Source organism: Xiphophorus couchianus, chromosome 5, assembly GCF_001444195.1.
Source record: "Xiphophorus couchianus chromosome 5, X_couchianus-1.0, whole genome shotgun sequence".
In the NCBI taxonomy this organism is placed as follows: Eukaryota; Metazoa; Chordata; class Actinopteri; order Cyprinodontiformes; family Poeciliidae; genus Xiphophorus; species Xiphophorus couchianus.
The window spans coordinates 14,900,685-14,914,931 of record NC_040232.1 but is presented as its reverse complement, the minus strand read 5'-3'; the positions used below and the strand labels follow the sequence as shown (position 1 = coordinate 14,914,931).

The window sequence follows — 14,247 nt, the reverse complement described above, 5'->3', positions numbered from 1 at the left end:
CTAGTAGAAGATTCAAGCATCTGGAAACAGCCCCGCAGCACGCTGATAATGAAGAGTCATAAATCAGAGAACAACAAACTGAATGCACTCAGACACAAGTGCACAGGAATGCACAATAAACCACGGCGCAATTAACAGGGACGCTTGTTTGCCCGTGTGGTTCAAGGTTCCGAGTGAGATTCTTAGCTGGAGTGTGTTTTCAAGTGATTTCATTGTGTTTTCCTTCAACTTACATTACCTCACTGATGATTCATGTTAGTGAAGATTATTGTCTTTTCCCCTGATTTTTTAAAAGACCATTTCGAAGGAATGTCGTAAATTTGTTCAGGTGATTGTATCATGTAAGGTAGTAAGCATTCAAGCCCTTGCTAACCTAATTGACACTGCATCTAAAGTGCTTGGCTTAGTCAGTGTTTTAAAAGTCTGACCCACGATGTCTCCGACTGGTCCTTCTGCGAAGGAAGTTGTGACAGTGTAATCTCTCTTGTTAACCCACTCTGTGCTTTCCCCAAAATGTCAGCAGCAATTCCACAAGCCAGCATAGTTGATGCAGTTGGGAATTTGCGCTTATTCTCATTAACTTTGTCCCGTAAGCCCAAAAAAACTTTTACGTCTTGAGGAGAACTCCTCCATGGGTTGCCACCTTATCGTGGTGGAGGGGTTTGAGTGCCCCAATGATCCTAGGAGCTATGCTGTCTGGGGCTTCATGCCCCTGGTAGGGTCACCCAAGGCAGACAGGTCCTAGGTGAGGGACCAGACAAAGTGCAGCCTGAAGACCCCAATGATGAGTAAAAACATTGGACTTGGTGTTCCCTCGCCCGGACGCGGGTCACCGGGGCCCCACTCTGGAGCCAGGCCTGGAGGGGGGGCACGATGGCGAGCGTCTGGTGGCCGGGCTTTTACCCATGGAGCCCGGCCGGGCTCAGCCCGAAGAGGAAACATGGGCCCCCCCTCCCATGGGCCCACCACCCGTGGGAGGGGTCATAGGGGTCGGGTGCACTGTGTGATGGGTGGCGGCCAAGGGAGGGGACCCTGGCGGTCCGATCCTCAGTTGCAGAAACTGGCTCTTGGGACGTGGAATGTCACCTCTTTGGTGGGGAAGGAGCCGGAGCTAGTGCGTGAGGTCGAGAGGTTCCGGCTAGAAATAGTCGGTCTCACCTCGACGCATGGCTCTGGTTCTGGAACCAGTCTCCTTGAGAGGGGCTGGACATACTTCCACTCTGGAGTTGCCCAGGGAGAGAGACGTCGGGCAGGAGTGGGCATACTTGTTGCTCCCCATCTCGGCGCCTGTACGTTGGGGTTCACCCCGGTGAACGAGAGGGTAGCATCCCTCCGCCTATGGGTGGGGGGACGGGTTCTGACTGTTGTTTGTGCTTACGGGCCGAACCACAGTTCAGATTACCCACCCTTTTTGGAGTCCTTAGAGGGGGTACTGGAGAGTGCTCCTCCTGGGGACTCCCTTGTTCTGCTGGGGGACTTCAACGCTCACGTGGGCAACGACAGTGAGACCTGGAGGGGCGTGGTTGGGAGGAACGGCCCGCCCGACCTGAACTCGAGCGGTGTTCTGTTGCTGGACTTCTGTGCTCGCCATGGATTGTCCATAACGAACACCATGTTCAAGCATAAGGGTGTCCATATGTGCACTTGGCACCAGGACACCCTAGGCCGCAGTTCGATGATCGACTTTGTCATCGTTTCATCGGATCTGCGGCCGTATGTCTTGGACACTCGGGTGAAGAGAGGTGCGGAGCTGTCCACTGACCACTACCTGGTGGTGAGTTGGCTCCGGTGGTGGGGGCGAAAGCCGGTCAGACCTGGTAGGCCCAAACGTGTTGTGAGGGTCTGCTGGGAACGTCTGGCGGAATCCCCTGCGAGACGGAGCTTTAACTCCCATCTCCGGCAAAACTTCGAACACGTCCCGGGGGAGGTGGGGGACATGCAGTCTGAGTGGACCGTGTTCCGTGCCTCCATTGTCGAGGCGGCCGATCGGAGCTGTGGCCGCAAGGTTGTCGGTGCCTGTCGCGGCGGCAACCCTCGAACCCGTTGGTGGACACCTTCGGTGAGGGATGCCGTCAGGCTGAAGAAGGAGTCCTATCGGGCCTTTTTGGCCTGTGGGACTCCGGAAGCAGCTGATGGGTACCGGCGGGCGAAGCGGCATGCGGCTCGGGCGGTTGCTGAGGCAAAAACTCGGGCGTGGGAGGAGTTTGGAGAGGCCATGGAGAAAGACTTCCGCACGGCTTCGAGGCGATTCTGGTCCACCATCCGGCGTCTCAGGGGGGGGAAGCGGTGCAGCACAAACACTGTTTATAGTGGGGATGGTGTGCTGCTGACCTCTACTCGGGACGTTGTGGGTCGGTGGGCAGAGTACTTCGAAGACCTCCTCAATCCCACCAACATGCCTTCCACTGAGGAAGCGGAGCCTGGAGACTCTGGGTTGGGCTCTCCAATCTCTGGGGGCGAGGTTGCCGAGGTGGTTAAAAAGCTCCTCGGTGGCAAGGCCCCGGGGGTGGATGAGATCCGCCCGGAGTTCCTTAAGGCTCTGGATGTTGTAGGGTTGTGTTGGTTGACGCGACTCTGCAATATCGCATGGACATCGGGGGCAGTTCCCCTGGATTGGCAGACTGGGGTGGTGGTCCCCCTGTTCAAAAAGGGGGACCGGAGGGTGTGCTCCAATTATAGAGGGGTCACACTCTTAAGCCTCCCTGGCAAGGTCTATTCAGGGGTCCTGGAGAGGAGGGTCCGTCGGATAGTCGAACCTCGGATTCAGGAAGAGCAGTGTGGTTTTCGTCCTGGTCGTGGAACACTGGACCAGCTCTACACCCTCGGCAGGGTCCTGGAGGGTGCATGGGAGTTCGCCCAACCAGTCTACATGTGTTTTGTGGACTTGGAGAAGGCGTTCGACCGTGTCCCTCGGGGAGCCCTGTGGGGGGTTCTCCGGGAGTATGGGGTACCGGGCCCTTTGATACGGGCTGTCAGGTCCCTGTATGACCGGTGTCAGAGTCTGGTCCGCATTGCCGGCAGTAAGTCGGGCTCGTTTCCGGTGAGAGTTGGACTCCACCAGGGCTGCCCTTTGTCACCGATTCTATTCATCACTTTTATGGACAGAATTTCTAGGCGCAGCCAAGGTGTTGAGGGGATCCGATTTGGTGGCCTTAGGATCTCATCTCTGCTTTTCGCAGACGATGTGGTCCTTTTGGCTTCATCAGATCGTGATCTGCAGCTCTCGTTGGAGCGGTTCGCAGCCGAGTGTGAAGCGGCCGGGATGGGGATCAGTGCCTCCAAATCCGAGGCCATGGTCTTGAGCCGGAAAAGGGTAGAGTGCCTTCTCCGGGTCACGGGGGGTGTCCTGCCCCAAGTGGAGGAGTTTAAGTATCTCGGGATCTTGTTCACGAATGGGGGAAGAAGGGAGCGGGAGATCGACAGGCGGATTGGCGCAGCGTCTGCTGTCAAGCGGGCGCTGTACCGGTCCGTCGTGGTGAAGAGAGAGCTGAGCCAAAAAACGAAGCTCTCGATTTACCGGTCGATCTATGTTCCCACCCTCATCTATGGTCATGAGCTTTGGGTCATGACCGAAAGAACGAGATCGCGGATACAAGCGGCCGAAATGGGTTTTCTCCGTAGGGTGGCTGGGCTCTCCCTTAGAGATAGGGTGAGAAGCTCAGTCATCCGGGAGGGACTCAGAGTAGAGCCGCTGCTCCTTCACATCGAGAGGAGCCAGTTGAGGTGGCTTGGGCATCTGGTCAGGATGCCTCCTGGACGCCTCCCTGGTGAGGTGTTCCGGGCACGTCCCACCGGGAGGAGGCCCCGGGGAAGACCCAGGACACGCTGGAGAGACTATGTCTCTCGGCTGGCCTGGGAACGCCTCGGGATTCCTCCGGAAGAGCTGGAAGAAGTGGCCGGGGAGAGGGAAGTCTGGGCCTCCCTTCTGAAGCTGCTACCCCCGCGACCCGACCTCGGATAAGCGGAGGAAGATGGATGGATGGATGGATGGATGGATGGATGGATGGATGGGTGTTGAGGAGAAACTGATGTGTTCTTTGTTTCTTGATGCAATGTACAGTATATATCATGCATAACACAATGTGATGCATGCATTTAAAGGCTTCCCCTTTACAAACTAACTGTAAAATACTATTTTTCTATAAGAACTAATAGCAGTTTTTGTTGGCCATGTCTTGTGCCTTAAGGTCACAGTTCTTGTCTAATCCAGTAATGGATTTTTAAGACCAGGCAAGAGTCCGTTTATGTTAACGAAGACCAGGTTTAAGACCCTCAAGATCCTGCCTGAAATAAGATGCCCCATCAATTAGCTTACTTGTGTAAACATCTGTGAAAATGAGTGTCAATGTTTGAATTTTAACCTGTCCCACTTTCATTCTGCTGAGATGGAGACCATAACTATACTCTGGAGTTTGAGTTACATGTGTCCAATTGACAGTATCACTGAGGGCCAACTGTGTGCTCAATATAAATATTGGCCTTCTTATACAACTAAAAAGCCTTTGCAATTCCTTGCAAAAGTACTCATGCAACTTGAACTCCTTTTAAATTGATTTTGCACAACAACCAAACACTGTTTTTTTATATATTATTTTACAAACTACACCAATGCTGTGTATAACTGTGAATTAGACAGCAATTGATACATGCTTTTCAAAATGCAGATAATAATCTGAAAAGTGTGCCCCAAAGGAAAATCTGTTCTATTCTTTTCTATCTATTCTATTCAGTCTAAATCAAAACCTAAATCCAATTGAGAATTAAGTGTGGCATAGACTAATATTCACAGGTTCACTCCATCCAATCTGTCTGGGACTCAGCAAAGAAAAATGGAACATGTGTTTTAGTCTATACATCTACAAAGCGGGCAAAGACAAAATATTGTTCTTCAAAGTTCAGGCTTGCAATTTATTGCACTTGGAAGAATGGCGGAGTAAACCAAAGCCTCCAGATATGCACAAAGTATTTGTAAAGCACTTATTAGTTTGTTTCTACTTTACAAGAGCTCAATACTTTCTGTTTTTGAATCACATAAGATCCCAGTAAATGACCTTATGTTGGTAATTTGTATGAGACAAAATGTGGAAAACGTTTATAGAAAAAGAAATGCTATTGCAAAGTACTTGTGCTTTTGATCTCGTAATGGCTTTGTAAATTTTTTTCGCTGTTTTGGTTTGTTCTTACTGTTAAATTGAACATCTCAGCACTAATTTGCATTTACTGCAGGAAACGTTCTAGAATATCATTACACCAACTCATTGTGTCATTTATTCACTTCCCCTAGATATAAAATAAGTGTGGCATATGAAACCTATTTAATTGTGGAATGTCATCGAAAAGCGTTTGGGGTCAACCTTTCAACAAAAAAGCTAACATCTGACCTTATCACAATTTCTTACTTTTTGCGATTCTAATCTGACAGAGTATAGAGAAAAATGAATTTCTTTGAAGATGCACTGCAACACATTCTTGCTGTTAATAATAAATAAGTAAATTCCAGGTAGCATCTCCAAGGGTTTTTGTGGCAGTGAACATGCAATCCTTCCCTGATCACACACAGTTATCTTAAGATGCTGACTGACTGCTAGCCATATGGACCAATTTAGCTATTTGTGCTAAGTGGTGGAGAAAAGGTTTGGGTTAGCTTAAGACTCATAATCCCCAGCTAGCACAGACCATGGGTGGTCACACACACACACACACACGCACGCACACGCCTCCAAGCTCCAGAGGTGGAACAGGCGATAAGAGGCTAACGGAGGGAAAGAAACTGGCTTGTTGGATTGTTGGGTTTGTGTATGAGCCACATGCCAGTGATTACTTATCACATTTATAGAGGCACAAACAAAATATACTCTGTGGTGGGGTAAATCAAAATTGCATCTGTCTGCAAGGTAAAGTGTTAAGTTTCAAGGCATTTCTTTTGTCAAAACAAAGAAAAAACTTTTATAAAATTCTGCCATGTTAGTGTTTTACAGATCTTTAAAGATATGCTATAAACCATTTCCATTACAGGAGATTTTAAGGTTTTTAAAGAAACCTATTAATGATTTTATGTTTGAACCTGGAAGAAATGCTTTCAGATGTAGATGCAAAGACACAATTTCTGAAGTACATGTACCATAGCAAAACAATTCGTGTGAAAATTGGTTTCACTAAACTGCAGACTGCGGTCGGGGAAACAATAACCATATGGCATATAACTGTGCAGGCTCACATACCTTTCTAGACACATATGTAAGGGAAACAAATACCACACCCTCAAACCAGGTCACTTCCATGAAATTAGTGGCAGTAAACGAGACAACTGAAGTGGCTCTGCTAGCCCCAGTGAACACTTGACACTTGCCTGGACAATCCCACGCAATGAGAACCTGCCAGGAGCAGAGGGCAGGCACACATTGAGAATGGGTGGTGCAACAAAACCACATGCTTGTAAAAGACAAACCATCATCTTTGTTTACTCTAATTTAAAAAGTTCATTGCATTAAACTATGTCCTTGTTTTCAATTGTCCTGATTAAGGGATGATTTACATCCACCCAAGTTTGTTGCACTTCAGACTATTACATAGATTTGGGATGTTGCAACACAGTGCATTTTCGTGCATAAATAAATAAATAAATAAATAATAATAATAAATTATGCTTTTGAATCTAAATTAAGATCTTGGGATATGCTACAGATTTGAAAACACAAAAGCAATCATGCGTTTTCATCATGATCCCAGTGTTTTTGTCAACACTGGGCTCATGTGTTCCCATGATCCCAATGGGATCCCAAAAGGATCATGGGAACACATGGCTTTAACCACAGCTAGTCCACTGTGGTTAAAGTGGACTAGCAGCCACTTTAACCACATGGCTGCTAGTCATAGATTTATGTTTACTCCCAAAAAGTATGTGAATAGTATCAATTAGGTTTTTTGGCAGTAAAAGTGCCAAGCAGAAAAATGAAATGTTTTAAATTCTGTATAGTTTAACCATTCCTTCATTCAATCAATGTCTTTTTGTTTGCACCAAATCTCATGAATGATATCTAGAATACCAATACAACAACTTACACAAGTATTTAAACAAAACATGCATGTATTTTGTACATGTATTTTGTTGTTTCAGTCTCTGAAGAGTAACAGAGACATCACAAGCTGATATCAACGGGTTCCACGCAAAATGAACGGCTACCTGTAACGAACTGTAGTTTGAATTATGAGTGATCGTCCTCCATTAGTTTACAAACAGTCACTGTCTGTGTTTTTTTTTACTTTTGAACATTCCCAGACAGCTCAATTTGTTCTTTTTGTAAGCTAGAGAAAAATGTAGCAGCTTTCTATCAGTCTCTTGAACAGCAGTGTGTCCCAATACGTTGGGGAGGGCCAGCACTGGTACTATGTGCTCCATATACCTAGAATGTGGGGGAGTGTTTCCTACATTTTGCACATGGATGGAAATGTGGACATTGTCAGTGTATTACAGGAATTATTTTTATTAGCGCCAATCTCTTGTAGAGGAGTGTAGATTAAAACAGGTCAGGGTGCGGAGCTCAGCCAAAGCCCCGGAGGTCAAATGTCATGGGCAAGAAAGACCTTTGCATTCCATGTGACTGCTGCTCTCCACTCACACTCAAACGCACGCATACGCACACACATGCACCCTCAAACACTTATCCTTACTCTCCACTCGCTGTTAACGCAGTAGTAATTCCTAAAATCCACAACAACTCCAAAGAAGGACATATTAAGTTCACTGCATAATGAAAATCTACTATGCTGTGATTTTTATCTATGACGTTTCCCCTATGTGAGAGTTGAAACAACACTGACTCATGAAAAAAGTGTTCACATTGCTCAGACTTTTAATGATGTGATATTTGTTCAGAGGTCTCTAGTGAGTTTATTATCTGCTTTGATCAGTTATTAAACATGTGCACGTCAGAAAACTATGCTGACTTGTTTCTGGGACCGTAGAGTCTCTGGAGTTCCTCTGAGTGTAATCCCAGTGTACTAGTGCAGCCCTCTGACTTTCTATTAACACTGTATATTTAGGTGAGTGTGTGGTAAATCTTTATTAAACTTTTTGGTGCAAGGAGTTTCTATAGATGTGTTTTGTTTCACCACCACAATACATATCTGCTGATAAACTCGGTTTATCAGCTAATCACTGCAATGAAGTGCAGCGATTTGTATGAACATTAAAACATTATGAAAATTCTAGAAACCATATCTCAACTATGTTCTTTTTTCTGATCTTTTTTTTCCCCTCCCAGGGCCTCTCCATTGCTTCTGGGAAGAAAAAAGCAGGTAAGTAATTTCTAATCTTAAAATGTGAAGTTTGTTTATAATCTGTGGTTTGCTACCTGAGAATCTGAAATCTTCTGATTTGATCAGCACCTTTTTCTTCTAACCTGTTTGTCGTTTCTATGAAGCTTAAGAAAACACTTTGCTACTTATCAGTTGTGGTCACGTGAGAAGGTTTTAAAGAATTTTCTAATAGATAACCTTCTCTGTGTTCAAAACTTGAGGGCAAAGAGGACTGAGAGCACAAGGAGACAACGTTTAGCTGCAGACACTGGATGCAAGATGTAGATAAGGTCCCAGTCTCGTCTTCTTAACCATCCTTTGCCTTTTGACGATAAAAGCCAGACTAGACGTCGAGCCTGATGCACTTTTGAACCATTCTCTCATTCACCTTTTGTCCTCATTTTTTAGTTCACCTTCACCGGTTTTTTTAAAGTATTCCACCAACTAGTAGTAAAGATATAAATAAATACTACATAACTTGCAAAGATATGCAAAGTACTGGAATGTGTTTGATATTATTTTATGTGTTAGACCAAAACAAAGTAGGGAGTTGTTATAAAGTGAAAGGGACAGAATTTAAGAACTTGTACGTATATTAATTATCATTTAGTTCCCCAAGTCAAAAGTCAACATTGTAGAACCACAATTTGTAGCAATAGAGATGTGTTTCTCACCACTCTTTGGCAAAAAAAAAAAAGATAAAACTCAGTCAAACTGACTGGACACTGTATGTGAACAGCAATTTTCAGGTATTACACAAATTCAGAACTGGACATAGGTCTGGACTTTGACTGCACCCTTCCAATCATGATTATGTTTTTATCTAAACTGTTGTGACTCTGGCTGCATGTTCAGGGTCAATGTCCTGCAGCAACTGTTTAAAACAACTGTTTTATAGTCTCAAGTGTTTTGCTGCCTCTAAAAGTCTTTCCTCCCTGATTTACCTGAATTTCATAACATCTATTGTTCCAATACCCCCAAACAGCTTCTCAATCTCTACCCTTCTTCCATAGTGGACAAATTTGTAGAGCATATGAATAAATAAACAAATAAAAAAAATCCCCCACCTGAGCTACAGCTCCTTCAGAGTTATCTTGGCCCTGCTGGTTGCTTTTTTGATAAATGCTCTCCTTAGCTTGTCTGTGTATTCATTTCAAGCCATTTATGCAGTTACAGTTATCTGTCCGTGTGATAAAGAGGCCTACTTTCAGGACATGTCTATTTCATGTTGACTTTGTTATGGATTGAGCTAGACAATAAACTCAGGATTCTATGTCAGCTTATAATGCCTGGTCATTAGCAAATATAGTCAAACAGATTTATTTCCTGGCAACGTTCATTATCTTCCTCATTTCCCCTCATCCCCTCTGTCATCAGACCTCTAGTAAACAAAACTGGACATGAGACGTGACGTAGGCACAAGCTTTCTGCTAATTCCAGGCTTGATGGGAACTCGCTGTCTGTCTCTCTCTCTCTTTCTCTCACTCTTCTTCTTGTGTGTGGTTGTGTGTATTACGTGTCTAATTGAGTTCTACCTTTTGGCAAATGACCCAATGTGAGCGAAAGCTTCCTAAAAATGCATAATACCAACTTCAAAAGGGTCACGCATTCTTGGTAGTTTTTCTTCATTTAAATCAATCGGACTCCCTGGAAGCGAGTTATGTAACCCCCATCGCTGTGTCTTTGTGTCAAAACCCACTACTCTGTAGGGGGAAAAGGGGACATGTTGGGATTTTTTGGCAGGGGGAGCACAGAGCCTTGTGTTCATTGTGACACTTCAAAGCCCTCTCTGTGCCCCGTCCATTAAAGCCCCTGGGAATGGCACATTTGTGACAGTGTTACATCACACGACAAGCCCTGAAGGCTCCTGTTGCACCGCCATGAAAGATGGTTCATTCATGGTTAATTTTACAACCCTGGGTACAAACAGAAGCTCAGAAGTAGCTAATAAGATGTTTCCATGGTTGTCACTTTGCATTGAAGCAGTTTGAGACCTCCTCGCCGTGTTGGACATACCTTAGTGAGTGGTCATTGTCTTTCCTGAACACAATGAGGCCATTGCTGCCAAGCTGCTTCTTTTGCGTGTCCAATCACAAGCTGAGATTCATGTGAATTCATGTGAGGCCTGCATAACATTATAGCAGCAAGAAATGACACAAGTTATGTAATCTAAATATAATAAAGGAGAGTTGGACATTTCATGACTCCACTTCTTACTGATGTTATAGTTACAGTTTATAAAAATGGTTTCTTGTGACATTTCAGCATTGCTACTGCGAAATGTACAAATTAAGCAAAAAAGAAGAAACAACGTTAGATGACAGTATTAAAGTACAGTATTGAAATGGGCTTCAAAAACCACATATTTTTTGCAAGTCTATTGCCAAGACTAAAGCAAGCAATGCACATCCTCTTGAATGTGAAGCATTGTGATTGTGGCTGCTTACTGCTGTGAGGAAGCTGTCCTCCAAAAGGAAGAGAGAAGTGGAGCTTCACCTAGAAGCTCAACTAAATATTAAGCGAAATGGTTTGGGTCAAAGCATATCAATTTGTTGAATGGCTTAGTCAAAATCCAAACTTAAGTCAGACTGCAAACCTTTGGGAACAGAAAAGGTTTGCAAAGACACTCTCTGTCTTTGCAAACCTTTTCTGCCACTGCATAGACACTCTCTGTATGACCTGACTGAGCTTGAGCAATTTTAAAACAATAAATGAGAAAAGCACACCTCACTTTTCAGAGATATATTAGTTAAAAACATGAATCACTTTTCTTACTCTTTACAGTAAAGTACCACTACTGTGGGTCCATCTATCATGTCAATTACCAATAAAATACACTTAAGATTTTGGCTTTAATGTGACAACCTGCAAGACTTCCAGAGATATGAATACTTGTGCAAGGAACATGAACATCAAACACAACAATTGTGAATGAATGAAGAATGCCTCTTTGTCAAATGCCCCTTGTGATGTGATGCCCTATAGATTCAATATTTTCTGTCTCTACAGCCCCTTCTGTGGGCACTGATTGGTGTGCGCTGTGTGCTTATCTAGAGGGACACCTTGTTTAGTTCTGTGACCTCATATCCTCCTAACCAGGACGCTGACAGCTTGAGTTTGTGTGAGTGAAAACACAAAGAATGAAAGATTAAGATGCAAGAGAGCAAAGAGAAGTTCAAGGTTCGCATTATTTCCAAATGCTCTCATTTGAACTCTGTCAAAAAGGCTTCCTTCTGCATGTGGCAATCAAACTAACCTATGTGATAGTTGTAATTAAGGACTCTATTGTCCAGTGTTACAATGTTTCACACACACATTCACTACACATTTCTCTCTTATGTTGGGTTCAAGCAGTTAATTGCTTGTGATAAATATTATAATTCCTACTTGTTCGTAGGAAGGATCTTTTTTTACTAACTACATGTAAATAGATTTGAATCAGCTATTGTTTAAGTCTATAGTTTGTTTTCTTGTGTGTGTTATAACATGAATTCATTTAGTTTTACAAAACCAATCTCTTAAGTAATCAACTGCCTCATTAGTTAAAAACATAATGCCTCAGCTTACATTGTGAGAGATACTCGTCTCATTTCCAATAAGAAACATATTTCTTGGTTCAAATAAAATTATTTGCAATCTAATTTTTCCATAGGTAAGAATATTTTTGGGCTGTATTGTATTTGGACTGACAACAGCTACAGGAAGTTCTAAAACTAGAAAAGAAAGCAAACCTTTTTTGTTATTTCAATCTACAGATGATTAAAAGTACAAAATATCACAGAGAATTCTGTTTTGTTAAAAGGTTGCCTATACATTTTTAGCTTCTGGATTTATAGTTGTTTCACTGGCTTTAACTTTTTAGAGGGTTGGGCAAATTCACTGCTCCTTATTGACCTAGAACTTGCTCAAAGTATGACCGGGTCATCTGTTTGAGTTTTTCATTGACATTTTGACCCTTGCAAAAATGTCAACATGGCAAGCTTGGTCATGCCACATTTTACAGATTTTGTCTCATCCTTATGCACAACAGCTCAGTTAGTGACTGACATTTTAAAAATATTGAAAACTCTTTGAACCATATACGTACTAAATGACATTGGTGGCAATGATTGGTTTATCAGTTTTAATGATTGTGCAACACACAAACATGGAGAACAGAGTGTTAAAACATCTGTGTTGCACTTTTTCATACCGGCATTGGAGCTTGTAAACACAACACTCAACAAATTCCTCTATGGCCTTTTTTCCGTGTTCATCTCGTTTGTAGTTGAGGTTTAAGGCAGCCTGCTTTAATTTGCCAGTCTAAATATAAACCAGTAAGAGTAAAGAACACAATGATGGGCACCGGACCAAGATCAGGATTAAAGCTTGAACTTTTACCTGCTCTTCAAGCCTCACTTGGCTGGAGGAGAAAGAGAGAACCAAGCCTCATATAACATATAAAACCCCTAATAAAATGTGTTTACAGTTATATTTTTAAAAGACTTGGCCTTTTGCTAAATTTAGTAGAGATTGTTAATTTAATATAGCACATACAATATAAAAATGCATAAATTCTTCTTATGCCACTCAAACAAATGGGAGATGTGTAATAGTGTGACAGGATTTTAGAACCGCTCTCGAATTTTCATTTGACTGTTATTCTCTTTAGTAAAAATCAACACATAAGAGGTGTCAAAAGTAAATAGAGCCATGTTAAACTTTTCTTAATCTATAACTATGATTGCCTTGTGACTTGTCTTCTGGACAAATACGTTTTACACAAATGGTCGCCTAGAAACCCTCGCTCCACCCTCGGATCTTGTGACTGTCCTTGTGGCTTCAACAGACCACATCTTCATCTCTTCAATTGGTCACATTTTCACACCACTTTTCTCTTAATTCTGAGAAAACCACAGTGGAGAACACTGAATGACTTGCTTCTCTTACTTGTGAGCTTGCTTCCTGTCACTGCATGCCTTTTGAGGACATTATTCTTAGCTGAACGAGTTCTTTAAAGGGGATATCGGAGCTGTGTCGCTTGAGTAGAGACAATATTGCCTCACTTGTTTTTTGTTTTGTCCTGGTTCCTGTGTTTTAATCTGCCTTTGCCCACTTTTTCTACATCATAACATATCCAGTAAAAGAGCAAGTGTGTTTACTTGTTTCTTTTTTTTTTTTGCAAGGTCACATTCCTTGTCTCTCATGTCCACCTGCACCAGACTCAACACCTTCCGGCTTTAGGCAGCTTCTCCTCTGCAAAGATGTACCAGGACTTATTCCACTTTTTTTTTTTATGTGGGATGTATTGCTTTCCTTATTGCCCCTGAACAATGCCACAGAGATGATTCAGAGACAGAATTGCACACAGACATGAAGGAGCAATTACAGACCTTTGGGGTTTTGCAATTTGTTACATTACAGTCAAACAAAACTGAATGAAACAAATACTTTTTAGTAGGGTATCAAATAAATCCCAAAGGTATTGTTTTTCTACAAATACATTTGCTTGTCTTCCTAAGAAGGAATTACATAACCAATTCAGGCTCTTTCATTTACCCCTGGTCACCCATGCATTGTTACTGCGGGGCGTTCTGGCCTTTTCCAAAGGTTTCAACAGTTCTTTCACTTTAAGAATCATAAATGTCTGTCTGATGATGGTATGAGGTGTTCATGCTGTCTCTACTCTAATGAATCAGTCCTGGTTCAACAGGCTGTGTCACTCTCTGGCTGCTTTACTCCCTCTGGTTGGTTGTCACATAAAGATATTGAGGGTATGAGGTGCAGGATGTAAGACTAAATCCCATGTTTTGTTTTTTGTGCCTCAGAAAAAATTGTCTCCAAGTAGGGATTATTTTCATACTAAGCATTAATTGGTGCATAGTGTATTTCCATAAAAAAAGCCTTAGATGTTGAGTAAAATCTAAATACAAACTGACGGCAGTAATTAGAAAACAAAACAACTGAAAC

At 43.1% G+C, this 14,247-nt stretch overlaps 1 protein-coding gene across 1 annotated transcript in view; it reads left to right on the top strand.

Annotated features, from left to right (window-relative positions):
- The window catches only part of dlc1 (DLC1 Rho GTPase activating protein), an 81,933-nt gene that overhangs the window by 15,837 nt on the left and 51,849 nt on the right, over window positions 1-14,247 (top strand). The window contains exon 4 of the mRNA XM_028016733.1: window positions 8,265-8,298. Coding sequence (XP_027872534.1) covers window positions 8,265-8,298 — 34 coding nt within the window. The remainder of the gene's footprint in view (window positions 1-8,264; window positions 8,299-14,247) is intronic.